This window comes from Pseudomassariella vexata, assembly GCF_002105095.1.
Source record: "Pseudomassariella vexata strain CBS 129021 chromosome Unknown BCR38scaffold_9, whole genome shotgun sequence".
In the NCBI taxonomy this organism is placed as follows: domain Eukaryota; kingdom Fungi; phylum Ascomycota; class Sordariomycetes; order Amphisphaeriales; family Pseudomassariaceae; genus Pseudomassariella; species Pseudomassariella vexata.
Window position 1 is genome coordinate 892,187 of NW_024467964.1, and position 21,731 is coordinate 913,917.

Genomic DNA, 21,731 nt, shown 5'->3' on the forward strand with positions numbered 1-21,731 from the left:
GAGCCAAAAACCACATATACTCGACTCGTGCTTCTAATAGACGTTGTCGAAAATGCTTAGAGTACCACCCAAGACGGCAGTCCCCCCTGAGAAATTCAAGGCCGTCTTCCCGACATTGAAGCCAACTGCCTACAACGACCCTGCTGCGGTTAGAGGTTCAAACAAGTAAGTCACTCTCCTCTCAGTGCCATAAATGCGTTGCATAATACCCGACCGATGGCTGTGGTCGTCTTGGGGTCTTCTTACAAACCTCCCATACACATGCCTCATTCCTCCGTTCTGACCTTAATCACAGCATCCGCTCAATAGCCTGGAACCCTTTGGGAACCTGGGTTGCAACAGGCTCCGCAGACAAGACTCTCCGAGTTTGTAAGTCCGCCAACTCTATCTGGACTTCTGAAGAACTGTGGACATCAGAAACGACCTCGTCATATGGATACCGATGAGTCACCTTCTGCTGCATTGGCCGATGCTAATGAAGCTCCAGGGAACGTAGACAAGCCGAATGTTCGTCAATCGACGGAGCTGAAAGGACACTCGGGCCCGATTGAGAAGATCGCCTTCAATCCAGTCAAGGAGCTTGAGCTTTGCAGCGTCAGCAGTGATGGGACTGTCAAATTCTGGGACGTCAGGACCAGAACGCTGATCAACGAGGTCAAGGGGCTTGGGGAAACTTTTACCTTGGCATGGTCTGCAGATGGTGAGAGTCTCATTGTTGGAAACAAGGTACGACCCAAGAGTCCTCCATCTTGTGTCTCTGACTAAACCATGCAGGCCGACATACTGTATGTCCTTTCGCCAACGCAAAACACTCCCGTCTCTTCTCACCAACAAGATGTGCCGACAAACCAGGTGGTTTTCTGTTGGAGCAAAGAGAGAATCTACGTCACGACTGGCGAAGGTCGAACCAGAATCCTATCCTTCCCAGAATTCAACCCTGTCTACACCTACGACTGGAAAGACCCAGCAGAGGCCGAGATGAAGCTTACTGGACACACTTCATCCTGCATATCCGCCGCATTACACCCATACAACAAGTATCTTGTTACTGGAGGAACCGACGCGCTCATTTCCATCTGGGATACCACCGAGTGGAACTGTGTCAGAACAATCACGAAGATGGTAGGCCCTGTTCGAAGCATTAGTCTGTCCTTTTGCGGCAACTACGTGGCTGGCGGCAGTGACGAAGGTAACCCCGAGCTCGAGCGATGTGGTCCAGGGTTTTGCTAATTTCAAACAGGTAACGGCTTGGAAATCGCGTACATTGAGACAGGTGAACCCATATGCACCTTCAAGACAGCGTCACCGAGCCCTGTGGTAGCGTGGGCCCCCAATCGATATGCTTTGGCCTACAGTGATTTGGGGACGCTTCGAATCATTAGTGCTGGCGCGAAATAGGAACCGAACCGCAGCAACCCCATTGCCCTGATATTAAAGAGCTATTACGTGCAAATAAGAGCAGCAAAAGAGCAAGTCGACAAATAACTGTGTTCAGAATGCCCCTTACTGACTCATTCAATTGGATCGGCTACGAGGAGTTGTGCGTGCCGAACAATTCAGGATTGCCTGTACCGTCCAGTCAGCACGGAGCAATGCGGAGCCGAGTTAGTGCCGCGGTGGAGGGTGACTCGAGCTATGGTTGACGAATTTGTCGGCGCCAAATCGTAAACCAGGCCGTGAAATGGTATTTAGTTGGCCTTTACGTCTGTTACACTGGCCATCTGGACGTATCCGCGCAATCATATTAAAGGTACAATCCACGACACGCAGCACGACGAATACATCCGTTGTTGGGCTAAAGCCCGAGGCTAGACGGACTTAAGAGCAAGAAGGGTTGTATCTCAACGCCTGTCTATCAAGACAAGCGAGCACAACTCTAGGAAAATCATCTGGGGGATTGAATACGAAGGATCTAAATCATACATCACATCCCTACATTTGTTATTGTTGAGTTACTATAGTACGCGAAGGACTGCAAATTGTCGGTGAATTGGTTGACGGAGTCGGAGCTGTAGCCAATTTCCGACAGAGGTGGAGAATCAAAATAAGGTTACCCGCCGACAGAGTCGCGGCTTATTTTTAGACGCTATCCAGCTGATCGGGTGTCCCGTTGTGCAGCTTGTAGTTCTGGGAACACTACACTCCCTACTTCCATTCGTACCCTGAGGAATGAATCAAGAGTTGTCGGGATCCCTTGGCTGCAAGCTGGCGATCGTTTGTAGCACGTTGTTCCACGTGCAAAGCAGGTCGGCTCATGTCAGATCAGTAATGTGAGGTGGGACGGGACCCTTTAGCAAATGCGGCCCCATTCCTTGCCCAGCATATTGGATTATTAATGCACTTGGCAACATGGAGTTCGTATCTTGCTCACGACAACGGTCCCTAGTTATTTATTTGCATTACCTCACCTGCAGGGTACAAAACACATGTTCAATCTGATGGTGGAATAATTGCGTGCCTTAGGAGGCCCAGCAGCCCAGAGGTTGCACGGCATTTTCCAGTTAAAGGAGCCACAGTGAAGATGCAAGGCTTATTGGAGACGGTGTGCAGATTAGCGTTAGATGGGGTCGGATCAGCGGCACGCTCAATGTAGGAGGAGCGCCCACTTCTGTTTTGATGCAAATGATAACGATTTCTGGCACATCTATACTAGTGATGAATCCCAAACTGCTGCCTTGCAGCCTCCTACCTACATCATTTTGCCCACTGCATCATCGATCTCTGGGATTCATCACCATTCTCTGCTGGGTCTTACGCCAAGCCAAGTGAAGAGATTATCTTGTCCTATATTGCGTCGAAGCTGTGCAGCCCTTCAGCCCTACTAGTCAACTAGCAATTTGCGGTCGCATCCTGTACACACACCCCACCTCGCGCGGTCCTCACCCGTACTGCCAACCCCCTGGACCGCTGAGAGAGCTGCACTCAACTGGAGATTTCTTGATAGAACGGTGCAACAGCGCTCCACGCTTGTACGATCAAGTGCGATTATTCATTCCATGGTCCAGCTGAAGCACTGCGGTACACATAGTATAAGACGACATCCTGCTTTTTGTCACGAAGAGCACGGTACAATAGGAACCTGATCCGGTCACCTCGTGGCGGTCAACTTCGACGTCTGACTCGCCCACCGACTCTACCGATCCGAATCGGCTCCCGTAGGCTCGTCCACTCCTGTGGCGATGGCTCCATCGCCGGATGATGCCCCGGGCCAGGCGCCCCCGGTGCCAAACGATGCGAATGGCAGCGAAAGCAGTCCTACCGCCGACGGGCACGGCGATTATGCGCCTGCTGCGAATGCCAACGTCCCAAAGCCCAAAAGACTGGCGTGTATGATATGCAGGAAGAGGAAACTCAAATGCAACGGTACAAGACCAAGTTGCTCTACCTGTACGCGACTGGGACACACATGCGCCTACGATGAAGTGAGGAGGAAGAGCGGCCCCAAGAGGGGTTATGTGAAGGCGCTGGAGGAGCGACTGAGTGAGCACCACCTCGTCCAAAACTTCTTATTCGGCAAGCACGTGATGCGGTTATTGATGCCTATGTGATATGTAGAGCAAGTCGAGTCCCTGTTGAAGACCAACGAACCAGCCACTGCTAGTCCAGACGCTTCGAGAGTGACGCCCCCGAATCCCTTCGAGTCCCGGAACCAATCAGCAGCGGCTGGATCAGCGGCGACGGCCAACTTCCATGTTGCCACCCCTTCCGTTGCCATTGGGAATGACCGTGATATGGACCGCTGGCAGTTCACGGGGGAATCGCCGCAAGCCGGCAATATGGATGAGTTCAACTTTGCCAATAACATATCCATAGGGATGAACAATATGGACAACAGCTTCACCTGGGAGATGATTGGGCTGGGGCTTGAGGAACCATTACCCCCTCAAGAAACCATCGATGAGCTGTGAGTTGAGTGTTGGTTACATGATTCTGGTTGATTTTACTCACAGCCCTTCTCAGGCATCAAATTTACTTCGACAAGATTCACACTTCGCTACCCATGATCCACAAGTTTCGCTACTTGGCAGCCATGAATCTGTACGTCTAAACAGTCGCTCATTTTTTGGGAGCATGAATGATGCGCTAATAACTGACGAAGAGCTCCAAATCAACGGCCACCTGTTGCACTGCGGTACGCGATGTGGACCATGGCTTGCTCCATCACGGAAAAGTACGCAGATCTAAAAGATCTCTTCTACCAACGAGCTCGCAAGTATATGGAAGCCGACTACATCAAGGGGTACGGTGAGCATATGATATCAGTCGCACATGCGCAGACTCATGTGTTACTGGCGTTATACGAATTCAAAATGATGTACTTCCCTCGAGCTTGGATGAGCACCGGGGCAGCTGTGCGTCTGTGTCAAATGTATGTATCCGTCAGCTTCACCCAGACTGAGCTGGTTCCGCTGACACAACATAGGATTGGCTTGCACAGACTAGATGGGAACGGACTTGACGTAAAGCAGTGTTTACCACCACCACGAGACTGGACCGAGAGAGAAGAGAGGCGTCGCACCTTTTGGATGGCCTTTTGTGAAGATCGCTATGCTAGCATTGGGACGGGATGGCCCATGACGGTGGACGAGCGAGACATCATGACGAACTTACCTTCCTCTGAGGAAGCATTCGAGATGAGCCGACCTGAGATGTCACAGCCTTTGCAAGACGCCATGACGCCCACCGGAGCTGCCAAGCTCTCGTCCTTTGGTGGGATCGCCTTAATGGCCTGTCTTTTTGGCCGCAATCTCATTCACTTGCACCGTCCAGATGCGGAAGATCGGGATCACGACCTTAATGGAGAGTTCTGGAAACGACATCGGAACATGGATAATATCCTGTTGAATACGTCTCTCTGCCTTCCCAGCCATCTGAAATTGCCATGTGGCCTTGGAAACCCTAACATCGTCTTCACCAACATGAATATTCACACCTCGACCATATGCTTGCACCAGGCGGCGATCTTCAAAGCAGACAAGAACAGGTTACCCGGCTCCGTGAGCGCTGAGAGCAAGGTCCGATGCATTACGGCAGCAAATGAGATTGCAAGCATCATGAAAATGGTGTCTCATATGGACCTCTCAGCTGTGAGTTTGCCCCCGTGTGATTGAGCCAATTGGAGCAACTGCTGACCTGTTTCCCAGATGAACCCCTTTATCTCGTTCTGCTTATATGTGGCATCACGAGTATTCGTTCAGTACTTGAAGAGTCGGCCAGATGATAGCCAAACCGCAGACTCACTGCGATTCCTTCTTGCAGCTATGAATGCGTTGAAGAGGAAGAACCCGCTGACCGAGTCGTTCTTGGTTCAGCTGGACGTTGACCTCGAGGCGCTGGGACAGAGAATCCCAAAGCTCAAGTCGGCATTCCCGCGTAGTGCTGACAGCGTAAGCACCCACTGAAAAAAAACTGAAAAAATATGACGTGATATGCTGACTGGAAGACGTAGCCCTCAAGCACCAATGTCGCAGCCAGAATGAGCAAAAACAAAGAAAATTGTGAAGGCACAGAGCCGAGTGGCATTATGGCATACCGAAACGAATGCAACTTCATAAAGATCACGGGCGATTCGGGCAACCCCATGGACACACCCGCGATCGTGGAACCAGAAAACCAAAACCGGCCCAGACAGAATGATTCGGCAAATTGGCTCCCGGGCGACCAACGACTGCCGACGCGTGAGCGCAGTTCCGCGTCCGAAGCATGCGGTGGCATTATAGTCCAACCCATCTCCTTCGACCAACGCCTCACCCCGGGTAACGGCTACGGCGACAGCGCGAGCAGCGGCACAAACGACATGTCGCTCTCGCCGAACCCGGACAGCCAATCGAACCGGCCGACACCCAACTCGAGTAGTGCGTCGGAACAGCAGCGAGCATCGGAACGCACATCGTTCGATACTAGCCCCATTGGTTCGCACCAGGCCGAGATGGACGCTGCCACGGCGGCATTCTTCCCAGATACGAGTACATTTAGCTTTCCGGGTGCAGGGAATGGCACGGGGATGACTCCGGGCCATGATTTCTCCATGTCGAACGGGTGGGAGATGCCTGGTACTGGGTCCGGGACGGGAATGACGCCCGTAGCGGATGGTGTTTTGAGGCATTTGATGAATTTGCCACCTATGGACGCGATGGATATTGGCTGGGATTCAGGAGCTTGAAATAGCTGGGAGAGCTCTATTATGATGTTTTAGGAATGGGTTACAGCGTACTGATGCACCACAAGAAGTGCCTGGGCATCGTGGGATTGGGCTGAGATATCACGCGGAGTTCTTGGTGTACAGGTAACGATCGAAACGAAACGAAACGAAACGAAACGATGGGCTAATAGGAATGCTGGGTTTGCGTTCGGTGTACAATAAGTAAGTGTTATGACGGGGTTGAATGAGGGCGAGCGCGAGAGCACTCTCTACTACAATACGATATGTTGGATGACTTCAAGTCCTAAAGTCTAAGTATCTTAGCTGCTGCCATTGCTCTTCAGGTAGAGACACTTCAGTCAATGAACACTCAGGCGAGCTCTGCAAAGTGAATAGGGGCTTCAACACAACCCCCATCCTTGGGCCGTTTTGGCCGCTGAGCTCGAGCTTGGACCGCCGGGGGGGAGAGTTTCAGGGTTTAAGACCAGGCTTCTCTCAGCTTTTCATCAAAGCTTGCCAGTGCGCAAATTTCCATCCTATCGATAAGCGCCCGCTGTCCGCAATCCCGGCAGTCCGAGCGCGTGCCTGCCGCGGGTGGGTACCGCTCGAACCTGCCGGCGGGCTGCCCTTGGGTCAAGATTCTGGCAATTGCTTTGCCTGGGTAGGATCGGCAGCGTCTTTCCAATCACTTTCGCGGGGCTGTTCAGGGCTTGGCGCCTTGGTGGGCTGGCAACTGGCCTGGTTCGCAACAAGCTCCCCAGGTTCTTTGGCTTGCGGCTTGTTGCTCGTCGTCGGATTTTTTCTATTCTCACCCACTGCACTTTCCACCCCGATTTTGACCGTTGGCACATCATGGGATCGTCTGATGGTCCGGGCCGTTGACACTTCCGGCCGCGATATGTAATGTGCGTTGGAGCATGGGCGTACTGGCACTGCCATGCTCGCAGCACTGCGTGACGGCGTGAACCAGCAGCAATCATGACTATCATGGACCCGGCTTCGACGTCGTTTCCATCGCCGCACCCCATGCATCAACATGGGCCTCATCCACACCAACACCCACACCTCGCCCATCATCAGCCGCCGCCGCCTCCCACGCAACAGTCGCAACACTTCCCCATATCCACCCTGCCCTCACACGCCGCCATCAACGGCCTTGCCGTGCTCGACGCTCCCGACCCCTCCGTCTTCCATCCTCATCAACATCAGCACCCCCACGCGGCGCACATCCAGCGCCTACAAGAAGTCTCAACCGTGCCCATCGTCCAGGATGCCAACGGTTTCAGCGCCCATTCGCATCCACAACTGCAACAACAAGACAGCTTCGATAGCGACCAGCAGACGCCATCACACCTGCATCACCACTCCGTCCCGAACCTCCACCAACGACAGCAAACCCCTCACCAAACCCCTCACCAGCATCACCATCAGCTCGATGCGCCTCCTGCTCCTCCGCCGCCAGCCCCGCCGCACTCGGCTCCACCGAGTCATGGCCAGTTCAGCATCCTGACGCCGAACGCTGTACAGAGCAACACCATCGCACAACTGCAACAAGAGGAGGATTTTCTGGCCCAGCCCGCTGCGGCCTCATCGACGTCCGAGACCGCCGAGCAACATCCGGAAAGACCGCACGGCCAGCTGATCAACAAAATCGTTGTTGATCCCCCCGATCTTGACGCATGGCGCCAGAAGCTATTCAACGTCGACGATACCATTATCTTGACCAATGACGAGTTCGAGACATATTTCCCACATATCGACAATGTTTACTCGCACCGCTCAACTCAGAAGTACAAGCGCAAGCCCTTCGTGTCCCACTACTGGGATTGCCGCATGAAGGGTCGGCCGCCAGGTACGCCCAAATCCGACGACCCGTCCAAGAAGAAGCGAAAACGCAACGCGCGCGAGAGGGACTTGTGTGATGTCAAGATCAAGATCACCGAGTATTTTGCGGGGGCTACGCTTCAGCTGGATGACGCCAATGGAAATCCGGTCCAGCCCGGCGCATATCCCTCGCCGCAGCAGCAAGCTTATAGCTCTGATCGTTTTGGGGGTCAACCTGGAGCCAACGGCGAAAAGTTCTGGACTATCCAACGAGTAAATGGCAACGGCGGCAACGGAAAGGGGGATGGCGTGGCTGGCCCGCATAAACATTCACTGGAAAAGAGCGACGAGATCAAGAAGTCCACCGTCCAACGTTTTATCAATGCGCAAGAGAAGGAGGCGAAGAAAACCCTGAAGCCTTTCCAAAGGAAACCCTCAGGACCTGCTCAATCCACGGCGAAAAAACACGCCAAGGATCACGAGCTCAAGCTTTATGCCGCCTGTTTCTGGTATGCTCTGTGTTTTGTAACATTATTTGAGTTGTATCACTGCTCGGAGTCGATGACTGACTTGATACGCCAGTCCCTTTTCTCAACGGGTTTGGATAGCTTTAGAAGTGAAAGGCACACAGTACCAGTATTGCGAGACCGACCCGTTTAAGCGGCCAACGCAGTTGCTTGAAGCAAATCCTCGAGGACTTGTTCCAGCAATCCGTGAAGGGGAGTGGGCGAGTGGCGAGAGTTCCATTATTCTTGAATATGTTGGTGACCCGTAATTATATCCCGCATTCGTGGGCAAGTACTGACATATATTAGCTTGAAGACCATGACCATCGAGTGCCGCTGTTTCCAACAGATCCGCGGTTAAAGGCGAATTGCAGGTTATGGATAGACCATGTAAGTTGATGCGACATTGATGTGTTCCATTGTGAGATTGGCAACAAGTAGCTGACAACCGAAGATCAACGCAAAAATCGTGCCGTCGTATTTTGCTCTCCTGAGGGCAGCCGACGTAACAAAACAAACCGAATGTATAGAAAAACTTCAAGCTGACATCACGGCCCTGGTCCAAGCCGCTGACGAGCGGGTTAGTAGAACCCATCCTATGCGACGGACGTCTTCCTGAAGTTTCTATGATGCAACTAACACCGCACATACAGGGTCCATACTTCCTCGGAGGCGACCTGTGTCTGGTAGACATCCACTTCGCCCCCTTCGTCCTCCGTCTTTCGCGGATGCTGAGCGAACTCCGCAGTTGGAGCGACCCGATGCCGGGAACGCGGTGGCATCAATGGGTCGAGGCGCTCGAGCAGAATCCGCACGTACAGGCCACCACAAGCACAAAGGACCTCTATCTGGAAACGTTTGATTTATTTCTAAAAAGTTGAATAGCCTCGCAGCGAAACTGTTTTGAGTTAGGTACTTTGGGGGAGTCCGTCTTCTGTACGATGACATGCACCTTGACTGTTGTGAGATTGTTTTCGGGGCAGAGGGAGGAAGGGATGACTAAGTGGACATATTTTGGGATGGGATATAGATCCGGGCAAGGGGTATTATACATACGTGGGGCTAGAACCTTTTACATGGGAAGGGAAAGGTTTTGCTGGTTGTTTGCGTTCGTCTGGACTGGGAAAAATAGTCCACTGGAGGATGGGTTGTTCAATCTACCCGTGGTATGTGTGGAGTCATGGCTGCCTGGTTTATCGTAGGCGAGATCTAGCTCGCTGTATGTAGGGGAATAGGCATTGAGCGCATTCTTAAGTAAGAACCAGGTGTCTAAGAGACGTTGAGTGGTAACACGAGCCTACTTATCAAGGTGAATTTGGAGACTCCAGCCGCCTTCACTGTAAAGCTATGACATTTTATCAATGACGAGGATAATATAATGTAACGCTGACTGAGTTAATGTGGCACCATCTAGTTGAAGTGACACAAGGTGGATGGTTGTCAGAGTCTTGACCCATGCTCACCTTCTAGTAGCATATCCACACTACTCCATCATGTATCCATAGCGACAATACTTCAAGATCGTGAGCGTTCGTTTGCTCCAAAACGAGCAGTCCATCCGCTTTCTTCTCACGTGCCCTCTCAATATCCTCCATTCCACGCAGATGATCAGCGTGCATGCGAGCACCTTGATATGACATATTGAAGGTCATTCTGGTACTTTTCGTGTAACCAGCTGATTATAACATCTAGAAGATGTGGTAGACATACTCTTTGCTCAATGGTGGTCTACCATTGACCCCGGGGGCACAAACCGTGAACGTATTCGATCAAAGCAAGGTCGGTAGAATCCATTTCACTCTCTTACGTTTCTCAGGACAATTAGGACAACGTGGATTCGTCCCAGCTCTTACATCTCGAGAAAGTATCACGGCGTGATGTAATGGAATCCGGACCGAGTCCGAGAGGGTTGCAGTACACACAGCTCACACAGCTCACACAGCACTCGCTTAGCCATGTTCAGGGAGGTCGATGTCGTTCGGGTTGCGTAGAGCGCCTTACCTAAGCTATCGCGTCAATGTCGAAACCCCCCATGATTCCCGTGTTGATGACTCTAGACAAATAAACGGGCATGAAAGGCCATTCTCAGAAGGTCGTCCTGATCTTCGTCACCAGGCCTTCGCCAGATTTTAGCCTTAGCGAGAGTATCGTGCTTAGCCCAAAGTCGTGCATTGATCTGTCTATGGCCGGATAAGTGCCGGGACGAAATCACAACGAGGCCTGCTACCATGGCTTCCCATACTGCCATGCCGCCGGAATTGTGGATGTTGACGACGGATATTGCCACGAGGTCTCTGATATCATCTTGCCACCCTAACTAGACCACTCGCTCGTATCTGAACAATCTCCTCCGCGAACGAGTGCTTCTGCTAGACAGTCCGACAACCCGTCGTAATGGTACCTCGAAGAGTATATCCTTAACGTTGCACGTCATCTGGCCAATGCCCAGAGAGCCGGGGGAAATAATGATTTTCTCGCTTTTCCTAGGTAAATCCAGTTCTTACAGAAGATGCATCCCCCTCTCTAAGGTTCCTCGGTTTCGTTTCCTCTCACGGGCAAGCCGATTTTGCTGCATACATCGGCACGAGGTTCTTGGTAACGGCCTGATGAACGATAATCAACAAGAGTGCCTAGAAGTCGCGGATGAAGAAGTCGGCGAGATAGGGTAGGCTATTGAGGATATCGAAGCAGCATGCCTCCATTCCATTCTCATGTAGTCGGGATTATAACTCTCATGCCGTGTGGCCATGCCCAGATCCTATGCTTTTTCCGATTATGAAGATATGCAAGGTCGATAGAGTTATCAGAATAATACCAAGTGGTTCGTACTGTTGACAACTGTCCTTACCGCCAGGCTTTCATGTAGGTTATCCCGCTATATATGCCAGTTCCTATACCTTATGAACAAGACCCGGCACATACCAAGTCGCGTTGTGTAGCGCAAACCCCGCCCCTTTTCGACCCTGGTCGTACTTTGTTCCCTGCTGCCAGGCTGCTATGTACATGAACCCGAGTCCAGGCAGATTTCTAGCCTCCCTTATTGACCCAGTAGGATACCACACCATGTATGTTGGTAGAATAAGGCGAGGTTGACAAAATTGAACACCGACCCCTGAACTGGAGCTAAAACCTGCCACCGAACGAGCGCTAAGATCGGGTACACTATCCTGGTTGCGGTGTCCAATTATGACCCATGTTGGTCTGAAATAGTAGTATGAGTGGGTGCTTAAAATAACAAATTTCACCTAGGAACAAGCTCGCAACTCTGCCGTCCTTGCTAGGGTGTCTTTCGCCCATGCAAGTACCTGCCAGCTTACAAGCCGCAATATCCAAGAGCCGCATTTCAACCGGAAGAATATAGTTTATTATCTCTACTATAGCTAAAAGGAATTCCTGAACAATAAAGACTTTTAGACATTATTGTACGATGTCATCATATTGTATTAAGAGGCATGCCGCTAGGAGGTGTGGGTGGCTTATGGCTGGATTACGTTGTGTTCACTAAGAACCCACGGTGTTTCCCAGATGATACAGGTTGCTTGTCCACTCTCTAGCCCATTCTGCAATCTGATCCTCCGCTGAAGCTCCCTGATCTTGCCATAAAGATGTGCTCTTCTGGAGATGATTTTTCATCTTCGCGGGCAAGCACATCCACAAAATCTTTATTCAAAGAGTACACCCAGTCCTTTGCTGCCGGAAAAGAAATCTTCAACGATATTACAATTGATATGACTAACGAAAGACTTGATCGAAATCTAGGGCTGTTATTAGAGCGAACTCGGGTGCCTAGATGTATCCAGGGGAAATCATACTTGGTAATAAACCTTGGGTATATCGTGTACTTCATTGGCCATATTGTCTTCAATCGAAAAGTGGATGCGATCATGGATCGTTATAGCATCGGAGTCTGGCGAGAGAGAAACCATAGAACGCAATAGATGGATTGTCTGCCAGGCCTTCAGCCTTTTGAAAAACTTCTCGACTATGATCTGCATTATGTGAAAGCTCCCGGTCGCAACATGTCTTCACTTCAGCCAGCGAAGTCAGTCCAAAGCTTCCCCAGCACGTGTAACAGCCCATCATGAAGTATAGCAGACCCCACAGTACGTGAGCAGATATTTCTCAGCATTTCTTGTGATGTCTCTGCCACCTGTTTTGCAACTGCGTGGACATGCTCTTCGGCTATTTCCTGCCATGTTTCCGTCTGCTTTTCGAAGAGCGAGGGCATGACTTCCGGATTGACAACTCCGGGGAGCTGCATACCCTAGAAGACACGCAGCTCTTCTTTCGTTGAGTAGAGTCTTAACAACATCACTGCGGGCGGAGAATCGATATGGAGAAGTGTGGTGCATTTCTGGAGTTGGCTGCGGGGTGCGAGGGCTCGGAGTAGTGGTTGGCTGTCCATTGAACGAGAAGGGAGATCCTACACCCCCCAAAACCGAGAGTGTAGAGCTCGTCTCACCGGGATGTCCACTGAGTTCTGCCATCTTAGCTAGTTCCTCCAAGGGATCCATCTCTGTATCTTCGAACTGATGCTTGTGGCCGCAGTCATGCATCAACTTTTCAAATCGCTTGTTCGCATCCATGATCTTGGCCCGCACGCTCAACCCGTCTCCTGAGAGCCCAGGTTTCTCCAGGGCTCTCTTCGCGATAGCTTCGTGGCTGTAAACAATATCCCCCAAGCACTTCAGGCGATTATGTTGCGTCGGACGAGGATTGCCAATGTCTTCCCACGACTTCTGAGCGTCAAGCAGGAGTTCCCGAATGCGAGTCTGAATATCAAGGAAATTGTTGCGGATTCGAGCGCACTTAGCCCCCCAGCTACACTTAGTCAAACCAAGGACTCGATGCTCATTCATCTCGTATGGGATTGTAGTCCCTTGACCCCATGGTTTGATGTAACACAATTCACACGACACATGTGAATGCAATACCATGTACCCTATACGGCGATCAACCATGGTTTCCCTGTTTCCAATAGAGCGATTTTACTTAGAATGTTTCCCATACCCTTTTTCACAAGCTGGCTGGCTATCTCATCCAAACCGCCCTCTGGCCTTGCTTCTGGTTGATACTGCTTGAGACCATCTAGCAACCCCAATTTTATGCAACTCACAAGCGCATCCTGGCGAGTGGCGGGTATTTGAGCTCTCGTGCCTGAATCCAGCAGCTTCAGGAAGACCAATCCATCGTTCGATATTTGTACCAAGCCTTTGATCTTCTTGTTTCCTCACGATACCAATACCCTTGTCAAGGAACTGTTTGCATCTTCCTCTACGCAGCAAGGAGCTTGTAGTTCCTTCACAGTGTGGCGAATGAAGACAACGTGGCCGAATACGTAGGCCTCCTCTCATGCAATGATAGCCTCTTTTCTCATCAAATCTATGAGGTGACTCTCGGAGTAATTGGACGGAGATCGGCCTCAGGTTTGACTTCCCAGGCCTGTGTAAAAAGCAGTCCAAGCTTTCCGTTCGGTGAAGAGGTAATCGGCAACTGATGTCTTCGGGGAGCATGGCCACTCACATGGCTTGTCTGAAATCTTGAAGTAGCATGACCCTGGATCTGGATAGCAGAATGACTGGGTTTCTATGAAAACAGAACCAACTTGACCGAAGGTTAACTGGCAGTATATGCAATCAAGTGAATCATGAAAGCTCGAGCCGGGGTCCATGGGGGCCGACTTGAGGTTTCACTCGATCGGCTAAAAGCTGAGACAAACGATAACGGATACTATATCTGCTGATCCAATACCAGGATGCTGTCCTCAAAATAGAATAAGCCTACTAGTATGTTTTCCGAGGAGCTTTCGTTGATTGCTTGTTTCGATATCATTACGAAGGACATACAAACAAACAGGAATATGCCGTTGCCTTGCCCCGAGCTATGTACGACGCATGAGGAATTTCCGTAAGAGGAAAAATGTCTGCTCGAGGCGAAGTAAAATCGTACATAGGTCATTTTGGGCGAAAACCGAATTTCCCATAGAGCTACCAGTGAAGAAAATAGCCGCGTCACTCCCATTTTACCCGGTTATCTTGATGTTACACAAGCGTTGTTCCCAAAATGATAGTTTGCGATATACCCTTGCATTCACACAGCGAGTCCGTGATCATCAAGTATGTAACAAACAGCTCTTCACCTGGAATAATTGAGATAAATACCTATGCAATCTGGCGATGATCTCTCGCCGCGGTATTTGTTGATTTTGTAAAAACGAGCCGAATTGGGGGTAAAAGCTGCACGTTCACGGCGTTGAAGAGCAAGGTCGTACAAGTACATGCTGGTGTAAGTTGAACATCGCACTTGATAAAGAATTGGCATACCGGGATACAATTGATGGACAATCTCCTCTAACCCAAAAGGTCCCCCCTCTTCTTATACTTGATTTCCGGAACTGCCTCTTTCGGTTCTACAATCGAGGTTGCCAATTAAGGAGCTAGTGAAACCAAGGGAAATGATAGGACCGTTGGTCCCAAGTACGCTGCGAGAGTGACACATCAAGGAAATATCGAACCAAAGTAGCTACCATCCCCGTCCCGAAGCTTTGGTTCCAACATATCAAGTTTGTAATTGACCGAACAATCCGGTTGAGAGAAGCAGACATGGTTGGGGAGTTTGCAAATAATTCACATGCCGACGTTACATCTCGCTGGTATCGAGCTGTTGAGGTAGACCTGGGGCAGAATCCCATAGGTGTGGTCACGTCAAGCTGCAGACGCGAAGGCATCTCGGTTCTGTTGAGGTTGTGTTTGCACTGGATACACAGGACGGCAGAGTGGCCATAACCCGGGGATTACTTCCAACATATGTTTGGCAATTCCCCAGGCTCACGTCTAATCCGCCACAGTCCTTTCCTCTATTCGTCTTGGTTGTGTATACACAGGGAGGCCACCAGTCACTCCGTTACCACAAGTCAACACAAGCTTGTAGGATACCAAGGAGGGAAGATATCACGGCGGTGACGGCAGCCTCGAGCCTCTGGATCCTTGAGGTAACCACGAAACCTATATAAGTACCTGTATTTCGGCCATAAGACGCGGTAATTAGTTCCCCAAACCCTGAGCGGCGGAGCGACGGCACAATCAACAAGAGGAGAGAAAAAAAGAAGCAAACAAATAAATAGCCAACTTATTCCACATATCTTCCCCCTCTCTAATATCGACGATACTCGATCCCAGTTCTCGCCGGCACCATGCCTTCATCACCCAGCACCTCCGATACGGCTACAGCCCCCGCTGAGGTCGGTCTCCCATCGGCAGAGGAAGACACACAATCCTTCGGAAAGACCCGCAACATGCAATTCTACGCCGTATTCCCGGGGTTATGTCTTGCAATCCTCCTCACCGCTCTCGAGTCCTCCATCCTCGGCATTGCCCTCCCCTCAATAACCGCCTCTCTCGATTCAGGGGCTCTTTACATCTGTACGAAGCTCGAGTGTCGCTTCTTCCTCCTTACAGGCTGGCTTAGGAGCAAAAACTACCCAAGGGAGCTATGTTGGGAGTTTCAATCTTAAGATAGAGCTTAGAACACCTGACTCTCCTTCTACTATCCCCTTGAAAAGGAAAATGCTAATCCTAGTCGCTTGAAGGGGCGCTCAACGGCTACTACCTCGCCGTTGCCGTCGTGCAGCCCGTATACGGCCAATGCGCCGATATCCTGGGTCGCCGGATCCCCATGACGGCCGCCTTGGTCTCTTTCACACTGGGGAGTGGGATTTCCGGTGGCGCCGTTTCCATTGAAATGTTGGTAGCAGGACGGGTGATCCAAGGGGTTGGAGGGGGGGGCATCATGGTCATGGTTTATATCATTATTGCTGACCTGGTCCCCTTACGCTTCCGACAGAAGTACACTGCCATCACGATGTCCTTCTTCGCGCTGGGCATGTTCGTCGGGCCGATTATAGGGGGCGTCATCGTAACCAAAGCTTCTTGGCGGTGGATTTTTTACCTCAATGTGCCCATCGGCGGTGTGGCGCTCATTCTGGTGTCCTTCTTTCTCAAGCTTAAGCATGACCGCCGCGGAGCGACCCTGGCGAACCTCAAGCGGATCGACTGGCTGGGCAACGGCATCCTCACGGCGACCGTAGCGTCTATCCTGATTGCCTTGACCTGGGGCGGCACGCTGTATTCGTGGAAATCATCGAATGTCCTGGCTCCCTTTCTCGTAGGTCTTGCCGGCCTGGTGATTTTCGCACTGCACCAAGTCTCCTTCAGTCCATCGCCAATAACACCTTCGCGGCTGTTCAGCCACCGGGCATCGCTCATCGGCTTCGCCATCTCCTTCCTCCACGGCGTGATCCTCACCTGGGTAGGCTGGATGCTGGCAGCCTACTTCCAGGCGCTGAAGGAGTGTACCCCTCTCCAGACGGGTGTCAACGTGCTCGCCTTGGCCATTTTGTTCCCGCCCTCGGGCATAATCGGCGGGCTCGTCATCGCTAAGACGGGTCGGTACAAACCCCTTCTGATAGCGGGTCTGGCTCTGATACCCCTGGGAGCGGGTTGTTTCACGACCCTGAACCCGGAATCGACAACGGGTATGGGCGTCGGGTTTCAAATACTACTGGCTGTTGGTTTGGGCCTAACGATGCAGGCCGCTCTCCCTGCTATCCAGGCAACGCTCCCCGAAGAGGACGTTGCCCTCGCCACGGCCGCTTGGGGATTCGTGCGCAGTTTTGGGTTTATCTGGGGGGCTGCCATCCCGGCGGCTGTGTTCAACTCGCGAGTAGACAGTCTGCTCGGGCAGATCAGCGATCCGGGGGTTAGGCAGCTGTTGGCTAGGGGTGGAGCGTACGAGCATGCCACGAGGAAGTTCATCACATCGTTCAACGACAGTCCGGAACTAAAGAGGGATATCCTGAACTTGTATACGTTGTCGTTGAGGGAGACGTGGCAGGTTCTTATAGGGTTTGCTGCGGTTGCTTTCTTGTTGTCGTTGTGCATTCCCGAGGTGCCCCTGAGGAAAACGCTCGAGACCAAGTTTGGGTTGAAAGAGGGTGGGGAAGATTGCAAGTCCGGAAAAGGGCACGAAGGAGAAGGAATTGAAGGGTGATGATTGAAGTTCGAAGGATATTATGAAATGTTCGGCTACAGAGTCGTTTAGAAATCCACCAGAATGAAATCGTTGTTGGATTAAGAGCGAGTTTGCTTATGAATGTTATGATATGCATTCATTATTTATCAATCTGGGTTCGATTGTGGAAGTGATGTTCATGTAGGCAGTGGGAAATTCCGAAGTGACTCCCATCGATGTTGGCCCGGCTGCTATTGCCCGCTTGTCGCGGATGCGGTGGCCAACCTTTATCGAACTAGTAGGACGAATCTTGGAACCCTTTGCTGCAGAGGTGCCTGAGCACATTATGGTGGAACCCCATCGGGCCCTGATGGGCGCCTTTGGGGTCTATAGAACGTTGGTGACTGGTTCCAAGATGCCTGGCTTGTTGATCATATACGTAAAAAACCTGGCTGTACGGGTTCGAATTTCTCTCATGTAATGGAACAACTTTCAAAATAACGTCATGGTTCTGGAACTAAAATGTTCCAGCAAGGACGCACTAACTGCTGGACGGCTGGCTGCCTGCCTGAGGCAAATACTCGTATATTCTAGTTGGCCAAGTCATTACTGTTTAGCTAGTCCTTTGGATATGTTCATGCTCATTTTCACATACAGATATGACCAACAACTTTCATACACCTTCAGGGAATTCGCCTACCCCTAACTCCTGGTATCATCCAGTAATTCAAATCTCAAAGCTACTAGGGCTGACAACCCCCGTAAATCCCATCAAATGCCCGACCAAATTTCCCTGGACGCCTTCTCAGGCGAGATAGCCGGTCTATATGTTCCCCTCGTGCCGGATTACATTTATTCTCAGATCACATCGAGCGGTGACTATCGCTCTGCATACTCGGCGCTCTCAACCCGTCCGAGCTCGTTCTGGCGCGCTTGGAGGCTGGGGAGGGCGTTTGCGCGAACCCCGGCAGGGCGGCCTTCCTCTTCGCGCTCGCTAAGCTGATGGCTGAATACACGTTGAGACGCGCGAGCGTTTCCTCGATGTCGGCCTGCTCTGCCACGGGGAGATTATGACTCTGACTAAATCCGTGGGCTGCTCGTTCATATCGCATGGTCAGTCGGCATACGAATGTCGGGTTAAGTTTATCCCCACACCTGGATAAGAAGCAAGGATAACGAACCTAGTTGTGTCGGAGATCGCGAATGGACGAGCTCACTGACTACGGCATCATTCTCGTCATCATCGTCGTCCTCGGCGTCATCCACCGTGTCGCGGTCTTGAGTCTCGCAGTCTTCGCCGATAGCGACTTCGCAATTGGGGACAGTGTCGGGGTCCACGATCCAATACCAAGTCTGCGAGAAAGGCTCGTCCTTCTTTCCCGTTTTGCGCCATCGTATCAGCGTCTTTTGGTTTCGTACCACGAGTCTGTGGAGATTGACCGTATTTCTGGATATAAAACAGTGTTTCCCGACGCACCGTCGGGCGCTCGTGACTTTAAGTATGTCGGCGTGGGAGAGGTAGAGACTTATGCAGAAGGGGTCCTTGGATCACGGTTAGCGATGAGGGCGTACGAAATGGTTAATGCGACTGACTGACCTCGCTAGTAAACTCGGGCGCTGGAACGTCTAGGCTTGCGTCTTGTTCTTGGTCATCGTTCGCGCCGAAACTGCTACCGGCGACACTGGAACGTGATTCATCCGCCGGGGTCAGGGGCTGCCTCTTTCTGGACTTGACCTTCAGAAAGATGTTGAAGACGTCTTTCGCAAGTAAGTTGCAGTCAACCGGTATGCTGTTTTCTTTGAAGAAAGCATCAATGTGGTCGATGTCGTCGAAGTCTTTCCCATTCATAAATGCCTGATCCAAAACAGCCTCGACAAGCGTTCTCTGATACTGATTCATGTGCTGCGACGAAGTTCCAACCCCATGAACAGGGCGACGAGGCAACTATCGCATCGTTCAAAACAGCAAATACAATTCTCGTCGATAGGTTCGATTGAAAGGCGACAGACCAGCGGCGCTTTCGCTCCTACTCTGTAAGAAGCTGTCTCTGACAAACCGATGCTATGACAGAATCGACTCGACTGCGAGGCCCAATTGGCAGGCAACAAGGTCGATGCTGGGTTTGCGATCCGTACTGTGAGCGCATCGACGATGTTCTGGAAATTGAAAGTCGGGTTGCGGGGTCTTGCTTCTGAGAGTGATCACTATCCGAGAGGTGCGATCGCCGTTGATTGGCGTCGGGCCTACATGGTTGTGACCCAAGAGACACACTGGACCTGAACGGCTAAACGCTCGTGTAGAGCTTGAGTCTTACCCTAATCACAGTAATACGTTTATGCTGCACGCCATAATATAATCTGGGAAGTTGGACAGTATGTAACCACGTTGGGTTCTATCATGGGAATAAACAAGGGGCATTATACAGCGAGCGGTCTTGATGCAAAGTTTTAGACGGCATGTCTACACATATCTCACCAAAAAAGCTCGTTGCCTGAAATAAGAGATGTATAACATGCATGCATTTCTCAGATAATAAATTCACACGACCGTATTTGAGGATGGACTAAGTTATATTCCAATGAAAGTATTTCGCAGAGAAAAAGCCAAGAAGCTCCAGTTATACCTTGGTGGTCTTGTGATGTGTGTAGCTCTTATATCGTAGGACACAGATCCCTCTTAGAAACGTAAGGACGCTATGTCAAACCTAGTATCTGTACTTCAGAGCGTACTCGGGCTCCAATGCAGATGCGGGAATCCTAGACACGTAAAGATCACAACCTTAGCTGTGTCTACTTGTAGTCACTTATGATATTGAACATAACTATGCTAGAACCGCTGTGACACTAGGTAAGACGAAAGTCCCATGTCTCACTCTATTACACGTTAGATCGATCAATACAGTACGTCGTTGTTGCCAAACATGTAGAATCCCTGGTACTTCCCCTACAAGAATCATGACGTACTCAAGTCGGCTGCCCTTACCCTTTCTCTACAATCCGCTCCAGCAAAGACTTCCACGGAGGATTCCCAGGGTAGTCTGGTTTTGAGCTAATCTCACCCTTTTGAACGTGAGCCGTGCTTCTCATTAGATGGCGGCCATGGATTCTTGCTGCTCTGAGACTTCTGCTGTTGCTCCTTCTTCTCTCTTCTTCTTTTCTCCAGGGTTGCTGTCCGTGCATCAGCAGCCTTCTGATTTTCTTGTATCTGGGCCTGCTCCGCTTCCTGTTATTTCCGTTGTCAGCCAGGCCACTTCTCAAAGCCACCTGGGTCGCTCTACTTACTGATTTCTTGCTTTGGACGTTCAACAGAACCGGATCGGACTGTGGCTTTTGATTCAAGAAGAACTTTTCGTTCTCCCTCATAAAACGTCTGCCGACGAGCAACTCGATTGGGGCGTCTTCTGGGGACAAATAGAACCAGTCTGTACAGATCATACCCGGTTTCCCTAGCAGTTCTACCTGAACCCATTTATCAGACATGAACTGATGGCCAGTAATGACCTGGTAAGTTGTTATCGCCGTCGGGTAGACGTGCAAGTCGCATCGCTTTGCAAGTGACGGGTGGATGAAGTTGACCCCTGACCCAGAGTCTTCAATCACCTGTGCGTAGTGAACGAGAGAGTTGGTAGGATTGTGTATTCTTGTCCATTTCTGATTGTCTGTCGGATTGTGGGCAAATACCTCCTGACTCGATGATGTGAGGAGCCCGTGGTAAAGGTACTGAAGTCGATGAGCTGCGTGAATAGATCTAGTAAACCAGGGGCCTTACATTGTCAGCATCTGTATACTGTGACACCTCGTTTCCGATTTTTAATGGGATATTCTGGTATACTGCAGCTTGCATCTCCTCCCAATCCTCCTGGTCAACGTCCTGTGGAATGTCGCTCAGTAAGTCCGCAAGCGCTTTTGCCCTTCGTCTGTTCAGCATCCTCTTCTTGTATATCCTATTCTGCTCCGAGGTGAATCCGCGTTTAATGGGGCTCTGGCTTGAGAGCATCGTGAAAAATGCAATGGAACACCGCGGAACCGATATATTGTGAGCAATGGTCGGAGGTGACAGGAAATGTATAATTTCTGCGTTGAACGTGCTAGCCTTACGAATAAATCCATCGATACCACTCGAACCAGCGACGGCGAATTGACGAACTTAATATCTGACAAATCCAAAAATGGCGAACCATAAAAGGACCACTAGGCAATGGAAGCAGTTTTGGGTGGGTTGTGGTTTGGCGTTAGGACGCCAGTGTATG

At 50.9% G+C, this 21,731-nt stretch overlaps 7 protein-coding genes across 7 annotated transcripts; 4 read left to right on the top strand and 3 right to left on the bottom strand.

Annotated features, from left to right (window-relative positions):
• Window positions 1-52: 52 nt before the first annotated feature.
• On the top strand, window positions 53-1,398 carry BCR38DRAFT_458862 (WD domain-containing protein; the record flags this gene model as incomplete). Its single annotated transcript, XM_040862221.1, has 5 exons — window positions 53-165; window positions 296-369; window positions 488-726; window positions 775-1,189; window positions 1,241-1,398. The coding sequence occupies 5 exons, from the start codon at window positions 53-55 to the stop codon at window positions 1,396-1,398; spliced, it is 999 nt and encodes a 332-aa protein (XP_040714139.1).
• A 1,293-nt stretch (window positions 1,399-2,691) lies between these two features.
• On the top strand, window positions 2,692-6,594 carry BCR38DRAFT_438111 (fungal-specific transcription factor domain-containing protein). The gene is made up of 7 exons (XM_040860565.1): window positions 2,692-3,480; window positions 3,556-3,904; window positions 3,961-4,038; window positions 4,100-4,369; window positions 4,424-5,087; window positions 5,145-5,387; window positions 5,450-6,594. The coding sequence occupies exons 1-7, from the start codon at window positions 3,180-3,182 to the stop codon at window positions 6,161-6,163; spliced, it is 2,619 nt and encodes an 872-aa protein (XP_040714140.1). The 5' UTR covers window positions 2,692-3,179; the 3' UTR covers window positions 6,164-6,594.
• A 63-nt stretch (window positions 6,595-6,657) lies between these two features.
• Window positions 6,658-9,841, top strand: BCR38DRAFT_438112 (uncharacterized protein). The gene is made up of 5 exons (XM_040860566.1): window positions 6,658-8,475; window positions 8,549-8,726; window positions 8,782-8,862; window positions 8,927-9,052; window positions 9,126-9,841. Exons 1-5 carry the CDS (start codon window positions 7,121-7,123, stop codon window positions 9,351-9,353), a joined length of 1,968 nt encoding a protein of 655 aa, XP_040714141.1. The 5' UTR covers window positions 6,658-7,120; the 3' UTR covers window positions 9,354-9,841.
• Window positions 9,842-12,551: 2,710 nt separating this feature from the next.
• On the bottom strand, window positions 12,552-13,433 carry BCR38DRAFT_410738 (uncharacterized protein; the record flags this gene model as incomplete). Its single annotated transcript, XM_040858497.1, has 1 exon — window positions 12,552-13,433. One exon carries the CDS (start codon window positions 13,431-13,433, stop codon window positions 12,552-12,554), a length of 882 nt encoding a protein of 293 aa, XP_040714142.1.
• A 2,333-nt stretch (window positions 13,434-15,766) lies between these two features.
• On the top strand, window positions 15,767-17,520 carry BCR38DRAFT_345739 (major facilitator superfamily domain-containing protein; the record flags this gene model as incomplete). Its single annotated transcript, XM_040856201.1, has 2 exons — window positions 15,767-15,893; window positions 16,061-17,520. The coding sequence occupies 2 exons, from the start codon at window positions 15,767-15,769 to the stop codon at window positions 17,518-17,520; spliced, it is 1,587 nt and encodes a 528-aa protein (XP_040714143.1).
• An 824-nt stretch (window positions 17,521-18,344) lies between these two features.
• Window positions 18,345-19,330, bottom strand: BCR38DRAFT_486573 (uncharacterized protein; the record flags this gene model as incomplete). The annotated part of the gene is made up of 3 exons (XM_040864049.1): window positions 18,345-18,574; window positions 18,663-19,023; window positions 19,079-19,330. 3 exons carry the CDS (start codon window positions 19,328-19,330, stop codon window positions 18,345-18,347), a joined length of 843 nt encoding a protein of 280 aa, XP_040714144.1.
• Window positions 19,331-20,230: 900 nt separating this feature from the next.
• On the bottom strand, window positions 20,231-21,478 carry BCR38DRAFT_517693 (uncharacterized protein; the record flags this gene model as incomplete). The annotated part of the gene is made up of 3 exons (XM_040865118.1): window positions 20,231-20,704; window positions 20,764-21,201; window positions 21,251-21,478. 3 exons carry the CDS (start codon window positions 21,476-21,478, stop codon window positions 20,537-20,539), a joined length of 834 nt encoding a protein of 277 aa, XP_040714145.1. The 3' UTR covers window positions 20,231-20,536.
• Window positions 21,479-21,731: the final 253 nt, after the last annotated feature.